The following is a 26,834-nucleotide window of genomic DNA, read 5'->3' on the forward strand; positions in this document are numbered from 1 at the left end:
GTTAAAGTAAAGTCCTATTGGGTAGTTTTGTATCGTAAACAATATCATTCCAAAGTGTACCATTATACAAGAACTAGAAATGTTTACTAAAACTGAATTCAGAATTATTCTAGAAGATTAAATATGTTCTTGTCATGCCTGGTTTGCTTTATTGATTTAATAACGTTAACTCTTCATACTTATTGTCTCAATTGTACCCGAAGATGGTTACTCCAGAAACGTGCCGTCACGTAAATATCGGTATCGAGAGTTTTTTTTCCTGCAAACTGCAAAATTTCGCATTTTGAACGAAATTGATATAATATGAAATCTAGATTGGTCGATTTAAGAAAATTATTGCATTAACTTCCAAAGCAATAACTCAAAAACTTAAAAACCAAGGATGCATGATAGATGGTACATTTAAAAGTATGTTTTGACTCAGCTTAGCATCCAGCTCGGGGGTACTTGTGAAAGCAGATGGAGTTGATTGAATTTCAAACAGAGTGAGACCAGAGGAAAGCAAACCAGTATTCTCCCCAATTTCTATGATAATTTGGTGTATTTCAATTCTCATATGAGATAACCGTGTTATATTCTGAGGATGTGTTAATAACTTATTAGAGAAGTAAACGAAAGTTTAATAAAAAAAAAGCTACCTTGATTTAGGACAAAATTAAAATGAATGTTGAACCCATCAACCGGTTTTTTTTGCAGTGATGTCAGTCAGAAGCAGTTTTTTAATGCTAATAACAAAAACTAAACAAATAAAAGAAGTATAAAAAACGGAAATCATAAATAGCCCCAATTCAGTGGTACAATAAAGTAAAAGTTCTTGCTCCTAGAACTGATATAACCAAATGTTTATACATTGTGCGGGACGACCAACAGGTTTAACTCGATAAATGCAACATATATAAAAATGAAAATAACATCTTATAAGTTTTGTGCGTTTAAAAGGGATTTTAGAATAGTTATAGATAGAAAATTCTAAACAGAACAAGTAAAGCCAATGATGTAAAAGTGTACGTTTTATGTTGGTTAACATTTACAAAATAGTTATTTTTTGTTTGCTATTTTATACAATTGAATTATGACATTTGAACTACTAGGTATAAGGTTAAAGTCACATTTATGGTTTCAAATAGTCTGAATAACCGGATTGTTAATTCGGTTTATATTTCTAGTTTTGTAATGTAAAAAAAGGCTTATAAACCAATAGGTAGAATTATCGTGCTATCATATATCATCAAAGATGTAAAATTGATAGAAACCATGGAAGCTTTTAACAGATACAAGTTTTGTAAAGAAATACCAATCACAGAAATATCAAAATAGACGTTCGTTGTTTGGATTTTTTTGTTAAAAATTCAAATTTTTATCTTTAAGACACTATAAAAAAAGCTTAATTAAATGACCTGTTAAGCGTTAATTGGCATAATAAACTGATAACTATTGATACCGCAACAGTCTCTTTAACATAATGCAAATATACATTTACAAGGACTAGAAGAGTGAGGCCTGGTTCAAAAATAATCTCAACTCTAAATTGATATTTTTTTCAATCATAATCTTCCAATTATATGTAACAACATTCAAGTAGCACCTGCATGTAAAAATCAATAAGTTGGTACCCTATTCCTGTGCGTTTGTGTCTCTGATGGAGTGCTACTGTGTTCAGGAATACCCCTGAATCAATGATTCTAAATGGAAAAGTTGAAAATTATTTACTCAACACCGTCTTGACTTGGCAGACCATTACTGAAGACCTATATCATATATGGTCGCAGGTATGTCTAGATATGACTTATCACTGACTATAAATTGTGGTTTTATTTTGGGGACAGTTAAAATTTATTGTAACTGGCCGGAAACCTATGCCAATCATTTCGTTTTTGCTAAAATTTTAGTTGAACAGTCACAAAATAAGAAAATATTTCAATGGATTTTGATTGTTTTTAAGCACTGCGAAGAAGTTTATATTCAATGGAGGCAGACAGATTGGCAGCAGATATACAAAAGTGATATACACACAGTTTACAGACGGAACATACACCAGGGAAATACCTGCGCCAAAATATAATGGTTTCCTTGGTCCCACACTTAAAGGAACAGTTGGTGAAAAAATACGTATTCACTTTAAAAATATGGCGAGCAGGCCATACACTATGCATCCTGAAACTAACGTTTGGTACAATGACGATAGTGAAGGTAAATTGTCTGTACAATTTCATTCAAGTTTAATCAAGTTTTGAGTAATTTCATTCAACAGCTGAAAAGAAATAGATGTTGAAAACTTTTGATGTCCTAAAATCTTGCATATTTTTAGTATTTCTATACAGTTTGAAATTGTCCTTATATATTTCAAGTTGAAAGTAAGTCTGTTATCCTATAATCTTTCAGGATTAGGTCTTTACAACAGCTGATAAGAAATAGACGATTCAAACTCTTGGTTGTCCTTTAATCTTTCAAAGAAGTATCCACTAGGTTTTAAAGACAATTGCTAAGAGAAAGAAATTTTGGTTAACTGATAACACGCATCTCTATTTAATCATAGACAACGAAAGACTAATTTCTATTTGTTGTTAGTACACACATACCATAACAAACACCATATACAACTTTGTCATGAAGACATTTAATGTCCTTATTGCAGTATGACTATGTATTCGACTTATATCTTTTTTTTAATCTATATGGCCCGAGGACACAGTTATCGTACTTTGATTTTCGTTGTCTTCAAATATAGTCCCTAGTTTGATCAGTGTATAACTTGCAAAATATTTTCATACACTTTCCAATTTATTTCTCTATATTTTATGCATGAAATATTAAGTAGGGGGATGAAATTAAATGTTAAAAAAATGGGTAATGAATTTCTAGGTAAAGTAGTGGTTTGGTCCAGTTAAAAGAGGTCAAAAACTAGTATGTCTTAAGCTGTCAATTTTATTATTATTTTGTCCCAAAAGTAGTACACTACACTGTAAAAATCTTTTTGAGATAGAGCAGGTGCGATTCTTTTAATTTGAATTTATTTTCTAAAAGAAAAAGAAATACACTACGAAATAACTGTGTTCTCGAGCCTAAGAATGTTGGTTGGACACGACATTGAGCAACGGTCACTATGGCATGATAGAAGCGGACGTTCCTTTGGCATTTTTTGGATGAAACTTTCCTGCTTATAATGCGATTATATCATGATTACTCTCTGTTTTATCAGAGCTTTAGTATGCGTATGGGTTTTTTTCAGTGGGTCTCCATTCAACATATGTACAGTAAGTGATTCGTTGTGTATTGGGCTTTATGTTATATCGGTTTCTTCGTTCCTGTTCAGTTCTATGAGTTTGAACATATGGATTTTTCTATGACATCACCATTTTAATCTTCTTCTGGTCTCTATTCACTCATTTGATTCATCAATCAATATCTATCTTGTGTGTTACATTTTAATGTTGTGTTTCTGTTGTGTCGTAGTTCTCCTCTTATATTTGATGTGTTTCCCTCAGTTTTAGTTTGTAACCCGGATTTGATTTTTTCTCAATCGATTTATGAATTTCAAACAGCGGTATAATACTGTTGCCTTTATTTGCATGGTTTATGTCATTAAAGATCATGCTCATGTCAAATATATACCACTGGATGTTTTTTTGTCTAGAAAGAATTTGATAACTATCTATACAGTAAGATAATTTATTTCTAATTTGTGATTGTGAAATCTATTTTATGCAATTGTTTCGACATGAAGATACCACAATGTATACACATTTATTTGCCGAAACTGTGTTAAATGACATAATTTACTTTCAATAGGTGCTTTGTATGACGATAACACACCTACAAGTCAAAAATTTGATGACCAAGTACAGCCGGGAGAATCTTGGACATATAATTGGGAACTCAGAGCGAATTTTGGGCCAACCGGTGATGATGAAAATTGTATTGGAGTTCCTTACTCCTCCCATAATAAACCACCAAAAGATAGGGATACTGGTTTGGTAGGAATGATGGTGGTTTGTAAGCCAGGTAAGAGATCATGTTATGAAAGGTTATTTTTCAACAATCCATTACATTCGTTTGATGTGTTTGAGCTTTTGATTTTGCCATTTGATAAGTGACTTTCTGTTTTGAATTTCCCTTGGAGTTCGGTATTTTTGTTAGTTTACTTTTTACATCGAAAAGTGTACTCAAAATTAAAACAATGTTTTTTGCTAAAGTACATGTAGTAAAAAACTTTTAACTGTAAATGTAAAACACATCGTATATCGTAAACTGACAAAGATACAAAGATATGTGAATAAAGATACCAGGATAAAAAATTTGTACGCTTTTCGTATACAAAAGACACGTGACGCCCGATTCAAAAAAGTTAAAAAAGGACAAATAAACTAAGAATTTGAAAAGCATTGAGGACACAAAATTTCGCAAGGTTTCACAATTTACAGCCAAGGTAGTCTGTTCTTGTAGTGTTAAATCCTTTGTAAAAATAGATACATGTATTGAAAAATTCAAAACGTTTTTGATTTTATACTGCAGGAGTTTTACGGCATGATGGCAGTCGAGTAGATGTTGACAGGGAGTATGTTTTGTTCATGGGTGCGGTTAATGAAAGCTTCAGCTGGTTAATAGATGAAAATGTAAACCGATGTAGAAATCCTGCTGAATGTAACTCCTTAGTAAAGTCTGGGAATAAAGAATTCATTGAGTCTACTATATATCAACAGGTAATACAAATTTCCATGAGTCTTCTATTTATCAACAGGTAATAAAGACTTTTTTCGCCTGTCCCAAGTCAGGAGCCTCATGCCTTTGTTAGTCTTGTATTATTTTTAATTTTAGTTTCTTGTGTATAATTTGGGGTTTAGTATGACGTCCATTATCTCTGAACTAGTATACATATTTGTTTAGGGGCCAGCTGAAGGACGCCTCCGGGTGCGGGAGTTTCTCGCTGCATTGAAGACCCATTGGTGGCCTTCGGCTGTTGTCTGCTCTATGGTCGGGTTGTTGTCTCTATGACACATTCCCCATTTCCATTCTCAATTTTATTCATTGATTCTATATATCAACAGGTAATAAAGACGACAGAGTCAAGGGAAATGAGATGATGTTAATAATATTTTATTATAATACGGTAATGAAACTTTACCTTTAACTTAAAAGTACTGATGAAATTCTGCAAGATATGCGAGTTGTTGACAATGAAAAATGTATATCATTTACAGATTAACGGATATATTTATGGAAATGGTCCGGATTTTGAAGTTTGTTCTGGAGAGAAGGTGGTTTTTTATGCCTTTGGAATAAACACTGGAATACAAACAGTTACAATTTATGGAGGAATACAATCATGGTTAAACAGGAGGTAAGACAAGCCTATACAATAGAATAATATCAAAAATATTCTTTTTAACATGTTTAAATGTTCGCTTATAGAAAACAAGGAACTATTGTATTGTGAATATTGACATTTTGTAACAATTGATCTTCATTTTGAAGAACTAGTGGATGTTCCAAAGTTTTTGTGTATTAGGCACGAGCCTACAATTTTTATTTGCATTGAGTAACTCATCCGTAGCTGCATCATATTCAGTGGAAAAAAATACATGAACCAACTAATACATTAACTAAAAAGTCAAATCGATGTTTAAATATAGCAGTGTCGTCTTTTGTTTATGTGGAGTATATTTTGATTCTATATCAATTGAATGTCTCAGAAATGTAATTTTGTCTTTGAAAGAAGATACTATCCTATTTTATTAACTTCTTTTTTAATTCCAATTTTACTGAAATGTGACTTACAGGGGATGATTTGTAAACGGGGAGCAATCTCAATATCAAAATACGTATTTTCAAATTATAAGTTCTTATTGTTATTTCAAGATCAATGCATGCGTTTTTTTTTAACAAATTACACAATATTTTCATTACCAATCTAGATTTGAGGGCGTTAGCATACAACCTGGCATTGCTAAAGTAATCACTGTTAATCCAGAAGGTACTGGACGTTGGTTGATGGGTAATACCAATCTTCACAATTTTAAAAGTAAGTATGCTAAAAGTTATTGGTTTATAATACATGCACTCTACACAATAATTCGCCCTGTAATATCGCAATTGATAGACTGTTTATGATTGAATGTTCATGACAAGTGTAATAATCAATAAGTAGCAAAGAAATTAATAGTATCAAGAAGTTGAGACAAAATGTTAAAAAAGAGATGTCAGTATAAAATATGTATTAAATGAAATTGATAAAGGAAAGATAAATCACTAGTTTGCAAGTTCTGACAAGATGTTGAAAAGAACTTGCAGGTGTAAAATATTTATTTTTATAAATTAATGATAGAAAGATAAATCGCTAGTATTCCAGTTCAAAATGAATAGACTTTTAAACGCTTCCAACGAAAGAGTCGATATTATCAATTACTTTTTAACCATACGGTAATGGTTTCACTCACCATTGAAGGAATTACCTTGACCAGAATTCTTTTTTCTATGTGGACACTTGTCTCTTTCGAAATCATGTCACGTCTTCTTGTTATAATATTAGGTATCATATGTCAAATATTTTTTGTTTACCTAATTTGTCTCGGTTATGTTTAAATAATCTATAATCCGTTGCATCTAAAGAATCAAGTCATGTTCTTTAAACATATTTGTCTGAAAACCAAAATAAATCAACAAGGTCCAAACATCAAGACTTATTTCAAGACCGGCAATAGTTGAAGACAATATAGTACTATCTTTCTTTTACGCCCATTGAAGTTAAAGATTATAAACTTGGGTATTTGTCGTCCTTGGGTCATTCTTTAAGTTTAAAGACATAGCTGCCCATTGTATCATAGTGGAGTGTAATCTTGCAGAGCGGGTCTATCTTGCTTATATTAGACAAGATGTGATTAAACATTAGCAACAATTTATGCTTTAACATCTAAGCGTATAAAACAATAACTCGTCATATGAAATAATCTTATTTCTATCGATGCATTTAAAAAAAAGTACATCTCAAGGACGTCGAATTGAAGAAGATGATATACCTCCTTACTTAGACAGTCTATGTAGTCTATATTTTAGAGAATTGTTAACATGGTTTAGTTTGACAAAGAAAGCACTTAAATATCACCTTTATAATTTTAGGTAGATAACATTGCTGCAAAAACTACCCTGTAATATATAATAAATAGAGAATATCATATGGCCTTTTCCATATCACACCTGTATCAACCCAAGACACCAATATAATCCCAAGAGCTCTGCTCGAGGAATTATATTGGTTGAGGGTTGATACTGTGTGTGATATTGAAAAAGCCATATCATATACACTTTATATAGACATGTACCTCAAGTACAAAGTATTTAAGAGTTTTCAGTAAGGTAATGAAATAAAAACTATTCCAGATGGTATGTTTGCATTTGTGAAAGTTAACCAATGCCCATGGATAAAACCACTTACAACAATACCTTCGGGAAAAATTGTTCGGTTTTATATGGCCGCTGAAGACTTTATGACTAGCCCCACACCAAATGGTATAGTAGCTAGAGCAGGTCATCTAACAAAAGAAAGGGCAATGTAAGTAAATATTAAATAATGCTGATCAAGTATACTATCGTGATAGGGGATTGATGTAAACCAAAGCAACAACAAATAAACTCTGTCACTTCGTCATACAATAATACAAATGCATTATTATATTGAAACAAACTTTTTATAACTAATATAGTTTCCTCTGACAAGTCGTCTTACAAATGGAAGCAAATCGATTTGCAAATTTTATGACAAAGCTTATGATAGAAGCGTCAATGACTATTTGTGGAATGTTTTAAACTTTTATAGAAGACAGGAGAGAGAGACAGAAGATAACAATGGGTAATAAAAAAGCAAACAATGCAATGACAAAAAAAAAAGACGAAAAGACAAACAGAGCATCGAAAAACTAAAAATGAAACTACACGAAACTTAATATAACTTTTTATTGTAATGTGTCTTTCTTTTACAAAAATATTACGGGAAGGATACAAATATCATAACTTGCATAATTTTTTTCCCCGAGTTCTATCAGAAATATAGGGATTCATAGTTGAGGTATGCATATGACTCAACCCCGAAACATTTACGAAAAAGATAAGGTACTATGAGCTTGCTTTCAGTAATTGCAAGCATTCTTATATGCGTTATAGGTTGTTAATGTTTTACTTGTAACTATGTTGTTGGTGTCTACGATATCGGTATAAAAGAGTATGTTTGTGTTTCCTCTATTTTTATTGTAATTTTCTATACTAGTATTTGTTTTCATATTTTCCGAACGGAATCAAAGGGTGGGTTGAGTCCTTAAAGCAATAGTTTTACCAAACCACATACTAACATGCCTGTAAAAAAAAACATCGTCAGTTCTTATCCCTAGTGATGTATTTAAAAATGTTTATTTTCATGAACATTTCGTGATGGTGGTAGTTCTTTGATAATCTATTATCGGTTTATTAACAAATTTTCTGGTATTATGGAGAACGTGGAGAATTCAGAGAATGTATTGTTAAGTTTTTAAAGATTGTTTATTGAATCCTTGATTACTTTAAATTTCTTTTTGGGGTTGTTTGATTTCATCAACGTAGAGCAACAATTATTTTTATTAAAACAAAAAACAAAACAACATACAATGTTTTATCTATATGTGCATACATATATGTTATTCCAACATTTCTATCCTGTTTAATATTTGATATCCATTTTGAATAAACATATTAAAACAAAACAAACAACTACCAAACCAATTTTACAAACAATGTTGATGATTACGAGATGGGGGTTGCTTTTACGCGTTACCATTGTCGATAATACAGAAGTTGGGTATGATCCAGGAAGCTTTGAAATTAGTATTTTAAAGTACAGTTAAATAAACCTAAACTTACTCTTCCTTCATAGTTTTAAAAAATAAGTCACTAGCAATATTGCATTTGCAATTTTATTCAATATATTTTATTTCAATATATCAGACGAGAACAGCAATCTATCAATGCTGGGAAAATACATCACGGACGATTTATACAGTATACTGATGAAACATTTACAACTCCTGTCGCGAAAACTGCAGAAACAGAACATTTTGGCGACTTTGGACCACACGTTTATGCGGAAGTTGGTGACATCTTAGAAGTTGTTTTGAAAAACAAACTCAAGAATCGGAAAGCATCTTTTGTTCCTGTAGGAATCGATATCGACAAAAAATTCGAAGGAATTTTATATAGAAACAACAGAGAAAGTAAGTAATGATTTATAAGATCTTTCATTATCAAAATGGAATTAAAATTTCAGAGAACGCGATTTTCAGGTATTCTAAAGAGAAAGACAAATTAAACAGTTGAGAACATAACAACCAAAGCGGCTTATCCAGAACGACCAAAATCGACTCAGATTTTATTTGCTTCAATGACTTCCAATTTCCGTTGATAAGTTATGAAATTTTATAGAAATTAAGGCTCAAATTTCCGCAGGCAAGTTGACTATAAATGGCTTTGGCTACTCTTTTTTGGTCCATTTTGGTTATTGAGCGCCTCACGTTTTCAAGTTCTTATATATCCTTGGCTTTCAAAGTTATTGGTTTTCAAGCATTCCTGATGAAGAGTTATCCTGGAGGAATCGTCGGACGCATCAAATTTATAAAGTAGAAATGTCATTTCCTACCACTGCTTCGATACCACTGCTTATTGGCTGCCTGTTACCGAGGGCATCATCAGTTCAGTAGTCAGTGCTGGCATGATTTATAACGGCGCAGCAACCATCCTGTCCTCTTTTCCTCGATTGAAACATCACATATGTTTTTTGTCATGAGCAGCACGACGAGTGCGACGAGTGGAGGACAATATGTTTACCTTTCCGGAGCACCTGCAATAGTCCTAGGAATTTGGTTGGGTTTATCTCTTTCATACAAAGTTGACCTTATATCGATGTAGCTACTCATTTTAGGTCCCTTTAAGGCATATAACCTAATTCCCGCGTATTCAAGGACTTATACATCCTTATTCTTAAAAATAAAGCGTTTGATCTTACATTTTTTTTATTCGGGCATCACTGATGAGTCATTTGTAGACGAAACAAGCGTCTGTCGTACAAAATATTTATCCTGGTATCTATGATGAGTTTATTTACCTGACGAAGGTAAGGGAAGATAGGCACCAAACTCGCCTAATTTATTAAGTGTTATTTTATTCAGTAGTATTCTTGATATTTCCACAGAATATTTTTTTCAATTAAAATAAGTCCAATTGATCATGCACTGGCTACTGGGCAGGTAGTATTCTAGATTTTGTCAGTTAATCAGTATCGTTATCGAACATTCACATGCTATTAATGTCAACATATATAAGTAATCGCACGCCACTTGACTCCTAAAGAAAGCTTCATAAGGGTTTTTGGGTACATAAATAAATTCATCATAGACACCAGAGATAGAATTTTGTACGACAGACATGAGTTTTGTCTTCTAAAGACTCATCAGTGACTCTCGAATCAAAAGAGTGTATGAAAGGGCCAAATAAAGTACAAAGTTACATCTAGGACACGAAATTCCGAACGGTTTTGACAAATACAGCTAAGGTAATCTATAAGTGGAATCAAAAATTAAAACTCAGCTATCGTCATCATACTAATAAGAGCATAAAACAAACAAAAATTGATTATGACGGACTTGCAACCTAATGTTCATTACACTCTTTTAATGACATATATAATTTAAAATATCTTTTTTGTCAAAAAAGCATAGTTAGTGTGTGACAAAAATCATGGTATGGTAGCATAAGACAAGGCTTCTATTATTTTATAGCTAGAATCACCTGTTCACTTATAACCTTTTTTTTCTTCCCATTTTGAAGAAAGTTCAGAAAATGATTACTGATTAAATTTACATTTCAATCTTTAGTTATGCATGGTCAGACAAATAATCAAAATATCTAGTCATAAAATATAGTATAGAACTGAGTCCAGAAGACTTTCGCTGATTATAGCATAATCAACAGTGATTTATCCATTAACAGTCAAACATGTATACTATCCTAATGAGTCACCTATATATCTTCCATTCAATATTCGAAGTTTCGATGAAATGCACATGTCTAATAAGTTTATGCCCTGGTTATTGCATGATTTATCTTGATTATTTCTATTAAGACTTCATCTATACTAAGTTATTAGGTAGAATATTATCATCCTCAAAGTTATTCAAATCTGTAGAATCATTTATAATAAAATCTGGAATTTGTCCAGTACGACAGTTAAAGTCGCCAGCAAGGAGAATTTTTCCTTTAAAGGCAAATGAATTTATCTCATTTTCTTATTCCGCAAGATCTTTTTCATAGTGGGTCGAATTTACAGGTGGAATATAGACTGCACATATGTATAAATCTCGGATGAAATCAAAAAGTGACCTGTCTTATTTCAGCCAAAGTCTATTTTCTGACTAAGAACCCTTTTCTATATATTGTATGCATCTACCATGAGTTTTCTTGTAATAAATAGTTATATCTCCACTATGTCTTCTAGGTTTCTTTCTCTTTTTTTCTACATTTAGAAATAGAGTGGTAGTCTAGTAAACTTGTTTTTGTTTTTTTTATTTTCACCTGTCCAAGTTTCTAAGAGGATATTCAAATGACAGTTTATGTTTTCTGAATTGAATATCATTTAGTTTATCACCCAAACCATGCAAATTTCAGGCAGATGTGGATAATTGACTTATCAATACATTTGTATTGTTACAATTTTTCATTAAGATTTATAAATAAATAATGCAATGACATAAATGGAATCAAAAAAAAATTGCTGTACAACGGGAACTAACTTTATCTCCCATTCGAAATGACAACCATTGTAGCATAAAAATGTATATTTGCTTTTCTGTGTCAGCTTTTTTTTTTTTGTGGGGGGGGGGGGGGGGGTAACAAATGATCATTAAATGAATTGAAATACTAGTTCTATTATTGAAATTTAGAAAATGAAAGAAATTTAAATGCAATATTGAAATAATCAGAACTATTCTAAAATATTCAGATAAAAAGATAATGCAATATTCAATTATCTTAATGTTTTGTTTTGAACTACAGTTAAAAGAAAGAAAGAAAAAAAACTACATATTTCTTAAATATCTCCTTTACCGGTACATGTAGATATTAGAAATAGCATCATTTATATCATGCTAGTATCGATAATAAACTCTTTATAGATGCCAGATTTTTTTACGCCAGACGTAGATATGAAACTGAGGTTTTAGTTACGATTTTATTCATTAATGTATCCAGCAACTTTATGGAGATTCTTTTAGGAGGAACGTGGCGTGAGATTGCATATATATGTTGACATTAATACCATGTGCATGGTCGATGACGAAACTGATAAACTGTCAGTATCTAAGAATACTATCCGCCCAGGAGCCAGTGCATGATCATTTGGGCATATTTTAATTTCTTTTTTCCAAGAAACAATGACAAGATAAATAAAAAAAAGTCTTAAAAGGACTACAAATGAACTCATCTTCTTATCTTATAATGTGCTCCAGAAGGAAAAGCACTTCCTGATCCATTGGTGACACCAGTCATGGATACTGTTTTAAATTAAGGTCAAGGAACAGTAAATGGGCTATGTCACAGATTTTGGTAAAATTTTGCATACAACTTTGGCTGGCTGCATTATATCTGAAAATCGAAAAAAAATAATGCCTTTATCTCTTTTATTTTCTGAAATATTACTGATTGAATTCTTTCAAAAAGGTGAACATTTGTATAGAAAGCACATAACATGAACGAAAATGTTCATAAGTTTGTCTTAAAATCATTTAATTTCCAACTTTTGATACATAGATTTTTCGAAAGAAAACCTATATGTTGTTGGTAAATCGTTTTAATGATATAAAACATTATATGGTCACCGACTTTTACCGAGCAAACTTAAACTTTGTAAATCGAATAAAAAATTATGTTATGTAGAAACTAAAATTTCATCCTTCAACTGGTCATCTGCGGACCTTGCTACAATTAGTAAGATGATTTTTTACATACAAAGAGTACGATATTTATTGAACACATAGACTGCCTTTCATTCCGACTGGTGGTGATTTTGTGTTTATTCGAGGAGCACGGCCTGTCAATTCAAATGCCTTTGTGCCTCAATACGGACTTGACAGTCAAAATGGAGAAAGTGTGGTGATACATAACATATTATAGGCAACAACAAAAAAATACCCAATATATTGAAGGGCCCTTTTGGTATGGATTCAATCATACTAAAACTTTAAAATATTTTTTTTAGGTAAGAAATTATGTGGTCGTCTAGCCATGCCAGGAGAGACAAAACTATATAGGTTTGTAATTCGCGATAATGTTTCACAAAATCCTAAGTTGGGACTGCGGTGCTTTTCCTCATTCTATCATTCTGCAGGCGAAGGGTACGTCGAGGATGTTAATTTTAGATTGACAGGACCAATGACTATATGTAAACGTGGAGGATTATACTGGAACGGAAAACAGGTAAATGTTTAAGAATATATCTATTGAAATGTATTTGCATAAACAAAGCAGATTGTGACTACAATTGATGGGGCCATGCAGTGTTATATTAGAATTAAAGTTGTATTTGTCTATCAACTGAACACATAAATTCTCCATTTTTGCATATGTATGTACCAGGACAATGATATAATATGACGTAGGCTTTAAAACGGTCTCTGATATTAATTTTGTAGCTGTCGAGATTAACGAGAATTAGTTTTGTTTATTTTTGTAATTTTGTTTTACTATGATATCGTCAAATCAAACATGAATGGAATACAGACAACGTTTAAAGAAGATCATCACTGCAAATGTTTTAATTTCTACCGAAACTTCTTCTTATTACTTTTTTGGGCATTTTATACTTTTTTTATTCAAGCTCAAGCGTCAGTGATGAGTCTTTTGTAGACGAAGCGCGTGTCAGGCATACAAAACTTTAAGTTTATTTTGCATCGGTTTTTTTATATATATAAATGCTTTAATAATATTCAACCGTTAAAGGATTAACAGATGCATTTATAACGAAGGAAAGAAATGACCATTATTATTTTTAATGCTAAATGGAATTTGTGTAAAATGTAGATTTTGTATCACCCGTTTTTGTACAAATCAGAAGGTCTTGAGATTTTGCCACAGCTTGATGTGAGCATGCTTAACTATGTGACACGTTTCATGTCAACTTTACATTTATCGGAACCTCAAATATTCTTACACGTAATGGCCATTATAAAAACATGAAATTTTAGTCGCACTATTTCAGGAACTAAAAGTTCGAGCTTCCAGAAGATTGTTATCAATCTTTACATGAGCATTCTATACCTATACCATATGATGCAGTTTAATAGCCTTCGCTCAACAACTTCATCTTTACAGACTAAGTATAGCGGGGAACCATTAGTAAGCAATAGCTGACACTTATCATCTTGTTACGATTAAACGAGTTTTCTAATTGTTTACTTATATTTCCCTTAAATAAAATGCAGTAATTCTATAATCTTCCAAAATGTTCATACCAACTCTCTTGTGGTTTTGCTTTTTTTCTTTGAAGGTTGGATATGACAAACAATTTTTCCTACAAGCATCAGTTTACAACCCAAAGGAAAGTTTAAGAAATCCATATGAAGGGATGTATCCGGCTTACAGACCGACAACGATAACACGATTCCCTTGTAAGTATCACATGCATAGTTGATTTGATTTGATTATGAGGGAAAATTTAAATGATTCCAACTGAAAATATAAAAGTAAAAGTGAAAAATTGACACAAACACCGAGCCTAAAACAGATTAGCCGAACATATAAATATTAATCCAATTCGCATTACCCCACAACGAAAACTAAATTTAGAGAAACATGAGCCAAATTTACATCATGAAAGAAGAACCAGTGTACATTGAAAGGCTAAATTTGTCATTCAAATAATAAGTTTTGAGAATTATCGAGAAGCTTTTTTCTGTATATGGTTATTAAGGATAAAATTTTCTTCATCATTTAAGTCATGAGAAGCAACATAAATATTAATTTACTCGTCGAACTTAACAGACATACATTTGATGTATATGTTGTGTACAAGTTATCATTTTGTACAAAAAAAATTGTACAAATCAAAATTTGTATTTTGACTTTGTACAAATTGTAATTTGTGCATAAAAATGACTTATAACTTGAACAATGATTTATAGTGTGGATTTTGTTATAAAAAATACATTGATACACACTATTTAAACCATTGTCATGACGTCAGCCCATTCATTTACCGTGGATTCATTTTCTAGAATCAACACTTCCTAAATCTGTCGCTTAAATGGACTCACCAAATTATATTCAATTGTTTCCTTTGTGTGCCTTATTTCATTAAGTTTGAATTGGCCAATTTACTGATTTCTGTTCACTAATGGAATTAATTTAAAAACTCACCTTTAATTTTTGCATTTTTTATATACCTTCACTGGGAATAGAACCCCACCTTGAAATATGTTATGTGTGACTGATATCAACACATCGACGAAACCTCTTGGCTACCAATGGGTTGCAATTTAAATGTCTAGTTTATATATATAAATGAACATACGATACACATCGGTACAACGGACATCCAAGGCTTGTACATTTATGTATAATAATAATAGACAACCGTATAGTATGAGTTGGTAGCCACGAGGTTAACATGGTTAATATCAATGAGTTAAAGAATCAAGTTAAAGGTAGAGACTTGTCGGTTTAGGTTCGAATCCCTGTATTCTCTTTGTTGTCCCTATTCTTTAGTTTTTCCATTTTTCTTATTTTGTATGTTACTGTGGATATTTTTGAAATAATAGCGGGTTTTCCCGTTTACTTTTGGATTATAATTGGCTATTTCACATAAAAAAATGATTACATTCAATTTGTCCATTTTTGTTTTATAAATATAGTATGTTTTTATCTGTTTTACTACATATCTTTACAAATTTTTATTCTCAAATCCCTATGCGAGTTCATCGTGATGTGTCTAAAATTAGGCTTCTTGATAGAATTTTCGGTAGCATACTTATTCTATGTACTTAAAAATAAGTTTGAATTTGTCTTATTTTGTAAATTACGGAGGATATTTAGATACCTGGTAATTTAAAGACAGACGTGTTATGTTAAATTTATATTTCTCCAAACAATTAATTGTGAACTTAGATTTATTAACGCATCCTTGAACTTGATAACATGGTTATTTAAATTCACTTACAATACCTTCTAATTAAGAAAAGGCTTTAATTTATTTTGAAAAGACATGAACACAATAGTTTAAGTTAGATATACAATGAATAAGCGTTGATTCATTAAAAACGAACCATTCGCCCTCCGGGCTCATGGTTTCTTTTTAAAGAATCAACGCTTATTCATTGTATCTATAATACAGAATTTGTATTCAATGACCACACAATAAACCTTATTTACAAAATACAAAAATACCCAGATGGAGACAAGAAATGTCATACGTGCCAGGAAGCGTGCGCTGTCTGGCCAACAGATCCAAGCCGAATATCTAACCAAGAAAACGAATGATACATGTATTAAATGCCGATTTATTTTTTAGTTGAATGCTTTTTGTTTTATTATGGGAGTTAACCCCATATATGCAATGTACAATTACCCGTTACAAACACTTTTTATGTCCGCTATATATCTTCAGAATAATTTATGCGAAAAACAGAACTAAGGTCCATACAAGGCAAATAAAAAAACACATACGACAAATATAAAACAATGGCCAGTAGAAAAATATAACACTCATAAAACAATAAAGATTGAGCAATATTACCCCTGTCGAAATCAAAGGACAATCTTAGTTAATACTCCACTATTGGCACCATTGTGTTGTCTATAGTAGGTAAGAATTTGAGGCTGTAACAATCGATAAAAAGAGGAACATATCCGTCGTCACCTGAGGCGCAGATATTCCATTACGGCGAACTCAATCATGACCGCATTCGTTTTAATTGGTTAGTTCACATTAGGAAGTTTGAAATAATCACTTTTTGTCATGCAACTATGCGTACATTTTGTAACGACTTTCTAACATTATCGAAAGAAGTCAAAATATTAAATTAAAGATGAATTCTTGTTGATTGTTTCATGATATTCTTAAATATATGAAGGGAAGTATACCTAGTTCATTTCTAATCTGTATATTTGTATAGCAATAAATGGGTTACAGTATGGAAATGTCAAAGGACTAGAAATGTGTGCTGGCGAAACAGTCCTACTTAGTATCTTAGGATTTGCAGGCGATGAGGATAGGTATCAGTCTATAATCTTTGAGGGTAACAGTGTGAAATATTCTGGGCAAAATGTTGATGCCATAAGTATTGGGAATGGAATATCAGCCACAGTTATCATGACACCGGATAATATTGGTAAGAAATAGAATTAAAAATGCACTTCAAAACAAAGTAGTCAACTCAGTATGTGTGGATGCTTTGTCTTCGAGAATTTCATGTAAATGTTAAGAATTTTTGGTTCTAAACTAACGATATAATATGAAAATACCATTTCGTTTTATACTCTTACATAATTCTCTTTGTTTCTGCATCTCATTATTGTTTGAATTATCTGATTTGTTATTTGAAAAAGAAAAAGATTATCATTTTGAACTGATGAAAACAAAATGTTTTCTGTAAATCGGAGGCCTCTTCTTATAAACTGTTTCAACGTTGCTTGATATATCCAAATCCAGCTAATCGCTTGCCCTTAAAACATTTCTAAAAACTTTCAACCAGCCAAATATGCTTATGATGCACTCGTATGATATGATACGCATTATATTTTAATTATTGAAAAGAAAACAAATGAATCAATAAAGTTCAAAGTTAGACGAAAACACAGTAAAGCATGTTATCAATTTACCATAGATTGTTTAACAGTAAAACAGTTAAGATAGACACAAACTTGCTGTAATTACAAAATAAATGTTTTAATCTGATGTTCACTGGTAGCGCATTTAAATCTATGTTGTAATTGTCTCGGATGTCATTGAATAGGGTTTTTTCATGTGTTCATAACGTTTACAATACAACATAAAATGGTTTTCGTCCTCTATGGACTGAGACATGCACATTTTACATAGGCGTTGTTCAAGTGGCACATTTAAAAATCTACTCTTTTCAATATCTAAAGATAAAGTGATTAACGCATCCAGTCATTTTATCTCAATCGATATTCCTTGAACTAAACTACTTAAACATAAACAACACTCTTTTGAATTTTCCTCTTTCCTGTAATCTCGTGTATGAAGTTTTGAAAGGGAAAAAAAATGTGTGCCAAATCAAGAGAAAACAAAACCAGGAAGAACGGCTTAGACAGAACAGTGTTGTTGTCAAACTTCGATCATTGTCGCTCAAAGATGGAGTCTGCCTTCAAATTTCAGTTCAACTGATACAATATCAAAAAATGTTAAACTTATCAATTTTTAGGGGTATGGCTTATTAAGAGTGGTCAGACCAATTTGCAAGAAGATGGAATGATCGCTAAATACATTGTAAGAGACTGTGGAAGCAAATCCTATATACCAAAATCAATATCGTCAGGTGGTAAACTATGGCGATATTTCATAGCTGCTGTAGGCGTTGAATGGGAATATATTGAAAGAAAAATTCATCCTGTCACACTTGGAGATATGCGGGATCCAAACACGTGAGATAATTTGTAATTCCTATAACACCAAGAAATTTAGATTGATTTGTTGTTATATCTATCATTGGCACACAGCGTAGAATTGTAAAATCCTTAATAGATATTACTTCTATTGTAAAAAGATATATTTAATACCAAAAAACATATTTCATGCTTCCTGTTATTAGTTAATTACTGAAAACATTAATATAAAACTAAAAATTAATGTCCTAATCTAACCAAACTTACCCGAAATCGTCTACTAATAAATGTCTCATGGATGCTGATAAAATTTCTATCGTGCTTTTGTATACAGTGATAGAAATTCAATTTGAAAATAGAGGGAAACTAAATAATTCTTCGCTACAGACATACTCGAAGACATAATTGGTGTACAACTGAGAAACATTGCGTTGCGTTATGTGTAATACTGTTATATACATTACACTGATTTGATGATTCTGTTCAGATCCTTCCTTCTTGTCATGTATGCAAGTATAGTGCTTAATCCTTTAAGTTCAAAATTTTTGTTTTTGAGCGTTCAGGTTGAAGGTAAAATAAAAGTGTTTTCATTTTACAGTTTAGCCCAACTATAAGCCAGTATTGGTTACTTGCATGTAAATAGTGATATTGTTTTATTAAAATTGGCTGTTATAAAATTTTGGAAATTAATTTATATAAAGGAATTTATTCCTCTATGCATAGCTCAGATTGTTTCTGCAGGTATGGTTTTACTTTTGCTCCTTTTTGGTTTTATCAGTTATTCAAGGTAAGTATTAGGTATTGAATTTTCAAATATTATGGCTTCGATTATCATTGAGGAGACCTTGGTTGTTCTTATGCGCATCTAGTGCAGTAAAATTGGTACCGTTAATGATATCATGACTTTAATCTTTATGTTTTCAAACATCTTTTAGGAGTTCGCTACTGAAATCCTAGTTGGTGTGATTTCACAGTAGAAAATGGAGACAGCTCTCTCACCAGCAAAAATCCCATAATTGTAAAATATAAAGACATACACAACAGGCACGGGGACACATTTTACCGCATCCACACAGCACGAGGAACAATCCTAGCAATGAATATAAAAAAAATATGAGGATGTGGTAAAATTTCCAGAGACAAATCTCCACCAAAGACTATAACAGTAGATGGAGACTGCTCTCTCGTGTGTGTTTCGCCCTTTCTTACTGTTTTGCTCTCATTTGTTTCGTCGTTTCCAACTTATTTTCTCTGATGAGTCGTTTTTTTTTATCTGTTTCGATTGTTTTCACACTGTATACCTCGACTTCCAACTGTTTTCACCCTTATGTTTGTTTCAATGCCTTAAACGGTTTTCACTTTCATGTTTGATTTTCCTCTTCCAACTGTTTTCTCTTAAGTTTATGTTTCCTGGACTTCCAACAGTTTTCCTTGCAATTTGCATGATTTGTACTCTGAAGTTAATTCATCTTTTCTAACTGTTTTCATTCGCATGTTTGGTTTGCTGTTTCTAACTTTTCTCACGCTCATGTATTTTCTACCTCGGCTTCCTACTGTTTGCACCCTCAAATTTCTTTATAACTGTTTACACTCTTGTGTTTGTTTAACCCTTTCTAACGTCCATGCGATCAATACTTTATTTTTATATTTCAGAGATGGTCATTTATATGTAAGAGACACCATGAAATTTATTGGAACAAAATATGCCAAAGCGGTTTACAGAGAATTTACTGACGGTTCATTTAAGCATTTAGTAAAACGAAGTTTCAGAGATTACCATCTAGGAATACTAGGACCTTTCGTTCGAGTTGAGGTTGGTGATACCCTTGAAATAGTATATAAGAATATGGTCAATTTTCCAAATACAATTAATATGAGAAATCTTAAAGGCGATAACCACATGGTTCGTGATCAAGCAGAAAATGGAGTTCCACCTGGTAAAACTACAACCTTTAGATGGTATGTTCCAGAGAGATCTGGTCCTGGTCCATTTGACCCCAATTGCGTTGGACGATCCTATGATTCTACAACTAATCCTCTGAAAGACTCGAATACTGGCCTTTTCGGACCTTTGATTGTTTGTAGAAAAGGCGTACTTGATAAGAATGGTAACAGGAATGATAATGTTGATCGTGAGTTTGCTGTAAATTTTGAGAAATACGATGAAACAAAAAGTCACTTTTTCAAGTTAAATACTCGCTTATACGCACCTGGTCGAAAAGATTGTAATGATCCTGTTTTTGTCGAATCAAACCAAATGCGCGCAATTAATGGTTTTATGTATTTCAATACACCTGCACTGAATATTTCCGTCGGGGAACAGGTTTCGTGGTATATAATGTCAACTGGAGACAAATCATCCCAACATTCCATTAAATTCCATGGCCAAGCACTAACCATGAATGTGTTTGGTAAAACCAAACGAACAAGTGTGATAAGTAGTGAGGCAGGAACCTATTATACAGCAGAAATGTTAGCTGACCATGCCAGTTTATGGCTAATGAGTAACCATGTAGGCGAAAATATGTTTAAAGGTTCGATGGCAAGATATACCATCACCGAAGATCCTGTTCCGTAAATATACTTTAGGTAAGAATATAAAGAAATAAATATTTTTAATACAATGTCGAATGCATTGATTTGTCGAATTAACTACATCAATAATGTATGATAAACTATGTTTATCAATGAATTAAGAAATACGTAATGCGCATGTCATGTTCAACGGTATTCCTTAAACTCCACGTCTTAGTCTCAATGTAGTTTTGAAAAAATCTATGATTTCCCTAGGGAAAGCATGATATTTGAGACCGTCAAATACCTTATTGACATTAGCTTCTCATTAATTGAAGTACTGCTTATCTATTCTGATTCATTAAAAAACATTCCTTTGGCTTTAAAGGTATAAAAAAATCAGCTAATAATCCCTAATCACTTAATACAACCTATCATGTTTTATAGGAGTATCACGACGGGTGTCACTAGTAGAGCAGGATCTGTTAACCCTTCCGGAGCATTCAAGATCGCTCCTGGTTTTTGGTGGGGTTCCTGTTACACAGTCTGTAGTTTTCAATATATTGTTTTGTACACTTGTGTGTCTTTTTGTCGTCTATCGTTTATAGCCATAGTGTTGTCACTCTCTCCACTCATGAGTTTACATGTCATATTGGTATCTTCCATCTCTTGTTCATGACATTATATGACGAAATGTATATATTAAGATTTCACAATATGCGTTATTGCTTTATTTGCACACGTCAAATTTGTTGTTATTTGTTATTTAAGCTTTTTTTTAATGATATGTTGTGTTTATATACACTTACAGTGTACCTACTAAACATGTTGCATGTCAGAAATTCTAGTTGCCTACATTCAAACTCTTACGCAAAGGCAACCTTAAACGTCACGATAAATACATAAGTATTTTTTTCTTATTTCAAACAATTTCATCCAACACTTGATATCTTCAACAAAGATATTTAATTGCAGTTTGGTTTTTATCATAAGGAAACGTTGTATGGATAAGTCTTGACAGGATCTGCTTACCCTTCCGGAGCAACCGAGATCACCCAAGGTGTTTGGTTGGGTTCGTGTTGCTCAGTCCTTAGTTTTCTTTAAACCAGGTTTAATCCACCATTTTCTTCGGATAATGCCTATAACAAGTCAGGAATATGACAGTTGTTTTCCATTCATTCATATAAAGATGTTACATCAACATTTTTACGGTTATGTTGTTGATAAAGCCATTCAATATAGATACGATCCATGTAAACTAATCAGTCCTTTATATAAACTTATTTTAAAAGGTTATCAGTTTAACACTGTAATAAGATCTTGAATATTGTTTTCATTTGTACAAAAATTTATTTTGTATCAATAAGTTTAAACATAACTACATATTAGTGCTATACAGCTATGAACATTTACGGTCATATATTCTGTTGATACTTATATGTTGGCATTGCACACGATCATATTTTTCTCTGACTGTTGGTGACGTCTTTACACTTATTCCATTGTATGTATACTGATTGAAACTAGTCTTGGATACATGATGTTTTAGTAGTTGTTATTGGCTTTTAACTGAGTTTCAATAACTGCAAGTACTATCACATCACTTTATTTCTTGTTTTTAAGGGTTTTGTGTCGATTTGATTGGTCAAGCATTACCTGCAACATTATGTATGTGTCTTTCCTAAGTCAGGGACCAGTTGTTGAATATTTTTTTTTTTGTACATAAATCAAGCCGTTATTTTTCTCGTTTGAATTGTTTTACATTTGTCATTTCGGGGCCTTTTTTTAGCTTGCTATTAATCATAGCTGCTGCTCATTTTTGAAGGCTGTACATTGACCAATAGTTGCCAACTTGTACGTCAGTTGGTCTTAATTCAATAATTCAGCAAAAATTGTGTAAACATACATCATGGATAAACAACACAACTAACTAAATCAATCAAAACAAACATACAAGTTAATCTTAGAAAGACGCCAACAACAAAGTTTATTTTGGTAGTTAATAGTACAGTTTAGTAAAACATAATGACATATTCATTTTCTCAGTAAAGTACAAATTAAGTAAAATATAAATACAAGGGTATACAAAATGAAAACAACACTATAAAAACCTTGCGTCCAATTTGCACCTTTACATAACTTAGTTATCAAATAGTATCAGTATTCAACGGACTGGTGATCACAAAATAGAATTTTGAAATTGCCTTCTAGACACGAACTTTATTGCATTGACCCTGTTATTCCTGCTTCTTTTTGTCTGTAACACAATTGTATAATAACGACCACTTCATTATCTTTCGGTGGATTTACAAAAAGCATTAGATATGAAATGAAATAGTAAGGTGAGATTTGTTTTAACATACTGGTTAGAGAATAAAGTTCAGGTTCAAGCTGTTTGTATTATAAAAGTATAATTAGAGTTTGTTGTCTGTGTTGTGAATGAGATGTAGGAATTTTATCTTGACTCCGTTTCTTGTTTCAGGAACAATCACAATCTAACGATCTTCCGCTGGTCCATTGTGTTCAGAAATAAACATCAGTTTTGCAACGTTTGCGGCATTTTTATTAAGAGTAAAAAAAGTAAAACACATGGACCTTTTAAAAATTTGGAATTGCTTTTAACTTTTAAAGAAAGAGATAAAATGGTGGATTGCTATTGATATTATAGGCAAGTTCAATAGAAAGATTACAATGCCATAGTTTAACTTCAGTTTCTAATTTTAAATATTAATTTTCTTTTTGCACAGATCACACATAACTTTCATAGCCTTAGTTTTTATAATTAAAAAAATAGATATTACGTGTTATGACGGCAATGTAACTACTGTCTTTCTCTTCCTTCAGTGATAATTTCATATGTCTAAATCATTTGGATACCATTGGAGTTGTACGATTCAAATTCGTTTAAAAGAACACTTATATGCACCAAAGAAAATTCTAAATCTGAGTTTATCCCTGTTATAGATGAAGTTCGTGGTGATCACTTTTTAGTTTTATGTGTTGTGTATTGTTAAGTATCGTTTTGTCGGTTTTTAATTGATCATCATGTTATCTTCAAATTATGAAATATGAACCTTTTATATATTCTCCTCATTTTGTACAAAAATCCACTAAACGCAAGTTTTTGGGTATTGTTTGTATTGTAATGTTCATTGATCGCTATGGTTACAAATAAGAAGAATCTTATTGTAACGATACATGCTTAACGCTTGAGCAGATTTAGACGTTTGGCGGGTCAAATGTTATAGGGGTGTTTGTTAGGGATTCTGGTGTTCAGTTAGTGGAACATTCAGGGAACAGCCCTATCCAGGTAATATTGTATTCGCCCTCGGGTATATAAGCGGGTAAGGAATACAATTCGGGTACTGTGAATGATCTTACATAGGAGAAGACCAGTAAACCAATACTATTGAAAGGACACTTTGTACCGAGTACAAAGTAGTAAACGTACAGGTTGGATTGGATATTCTAAGTTGACAGAGCAGACTGTCCCACCTGGAGGACAGGCTGTATCAGCCTGCACTCTCTGGTAGTGACAAACTGCCTCACTCGGAGGACAGACTGTACCAGCCCACACTGTCTGGTAGTGACAGACTTCCCTACTCGGAGGACAAGTTGTACCAGCCTGCACTGTCTTGTAGTGACAAAACATTCCATCTAGAGGACAGGCTGTTAGATTGTATTTTATTTGTTCGTTGTTGCTTTATATCGACAAAGAGCCCATTTGTATATTTTAGTTCGTTGTCCATAACATAGATCATGTAGATAGATATATAGTTATAGATTTTTTGTATCGCCGTATTGGTTATGGACAGCTTGAATCCAAGTATTTACTGGAACGTTCGTTTAAGATATAAACGCTTTACTGGTTACACGTTTCATATTTGGTGACGGACGGTTGGGATTCAAGTTGTCTATTAAAAATTATTTGATTGATTGATTGTTATTTAATTCAATGTCAGTTGACATCAGTATTTATTTAAAGAATTAAATTAAATCAACCCTTACGGTTGTAGTTCACGGTTGAGTCGAAACACAAGTGTTTTATTTAATAAAATATTATAACACTATAATTGTTTTATTTGAATTACACTATACTGATATAAATATGTCAAATATTGACGACCAGATTGCTGAAATAAGTAGACAAATGCTGTACAGTATCTTAGTGAAAGCACAATGCAACATGGACTTGGTTGTAAATCTTTTTCACCTAAAGATCAGGGTGTATGTCCAAGGGTTGTTGAAAATAAAGATCATGATTCAGGCGTAGTGACGACGTGGCCTTCTCTATCAGCACACGGTGCATTGGCTGTGGCTGATACACTGCCTTTGCCAGATGGGGATATCATATCAAAACCTCACATGCATAATAACAAGATCAATAAATAAGTCAAACGACACAAATCATAAGTTGTTTCCATATAGAAATTATTAGCCTTAAAGTGGCTCACCCCAATAAGGACCCCTCAGTAGAATTTTTTTATTTGCGCATATTTTGTAGATCTTTTTATGCTGAATCCAGTAATGCAAAGAAAAAAAGGGTCACTAGGCTCGTTTTTTCCTCAATTGGAAGCTAAATGTGCGATTTTGACCCTATTTTAAAACATTTCCAGCCGTTCAACAATAAGGACTACACTAAATTCAGAGACTTTTAGAACTTAGTCAGTATATTCATCATGTGAAAAAAACGTTAAGATTATAATATTAAAACGTTTCCTTGGTTGCTTTAGACCTAAAATTCCTTTTATATTTATATTGATGTTAAAATTTTGTCATTTTATAATTTCAGTTGAAGGCTAAATACATTGGTTAAATCGATTTTTCATAATATTTCTCCAGTGAATTGAATCAGTGGAGGATAACTGAATATAAATTTGTTTTACGTATAATTGTGTGTAATGACAAAGCGAAATTTTGATTATTTTGGTAAAATACGGAAATTTTGTCAGGTGCGAGTTGTTTCCCTTTAATTTGGCGCCAAAATTGGAAAACAGAAAATTCTAGGTCGCCATTGTTGTGCAGCACACAGTTCTGATGTATACGACCATGTACCTGAATAACAGACAGAAGTGGCGAATATAAAACGCTAAAAGTAGAGTCATTGCATATAAAAATATAAATTTGAATATCTAATGCAGCCAAATGTTATCAGTCTCACGAAAAATACAAATTGGGGGTTGTCTCAAAATACTCGCTAATGTAGAAAATATCCTTGGGTTAAAATATGAATGCTGTTTGCGGAACATATTATTTATGTCTTTTCATAGTATTATGTGATATATTCGTTTTTGACTGGGTACTGTGGATTCATTTACTTTCGTGGGTACCAATTTTTGTGAATTGAGGAAAACTTGCATTTTCGTGGATATCTGATTTCGTTGTTTTGGCAAAGTCTGTATACCTTCCTTTAGACATTTTGTTATTCGTTGAACCCTGTACCAACGAAATCCACGAAAATTGGTATCCAACGAATATTAATGAATCCACAGTATCCTCTTGTGTTTATTTGACCTTAAACAGTAAATTTGACAAGTAGTGAACATGTGATTAAACAGGTCGTAAAATATCACTGCCAAAGAGTAAGATTGTTGAATTTGTTGACAATAATATAAATGGCCTTATTGTAAATTATAATCCCTACAGTATAAGGCAATACATGTTATTGGTCGATTCGTCATGATCATAAT

General features: G+C 32.2%; 1 protein-coding gene across 1 annotated transcript; it reads left to right on the forward strand.

The window, feature by feature from the left end:
- Positions 1–382: 382 nt before the first annotated feature.
- LOC127727700 (hephaestin-like protein) lies at positions 383–25,947 on the forward strand. The gene is made up of 9 exons (XM_052234816.1): positions 383–396; positions 1,943–2,190; positions 3,790–4,002; positions 4,513–4,700; positions 5,199–5,338; positions 5,913–5,992; positions 17,178–17,393; positions 20,286–20,804; positions 25,937–25,947. Exons 1-9 carry the CDS (start codon positions 383–385, stop codon positions 25,945–25,947), a joined length of 1,629 nt encoding a protein of 542 aa, XP_052090776.1.
- Positions 25,948–26,834: the final 887 nt, after the last annotated feature.

The sequence above is a fragment of the Mytilus californianus genome, unplaced genomic scaffold (assembly GCF_021869535.1).
Source record: "Mytilus californianus isolate M0D057914Y unplaced genomic scaffold, xbMytCali1.0.p SCAF_2, whole genome shotgun sequence".
Lineage (NCBI taxonomy): Eukaryota > Metazoa > Mollusca > Bivalvia > Mytilida > Mytilidae > Mytilus > Mytilus californianus.

Coding starts and splice junctions, on each gene's coding strand:
- LOC127727700 (XM_052234816.1), top strand. Junction 2,191..3,789: donor GTACAATGACGATAGTGAAG/GTAAATTGTCTG, acceptor TACTTTCAATAG/GTGCTTTGTATGACGATAAC. Junction 5,339..5,912: donor CAATCATGGTTAAACAGGAG/GTAAGACAAGCC, acceptor TTACCAATCTAG/ATTTGAGGGCGTTAGCATAC.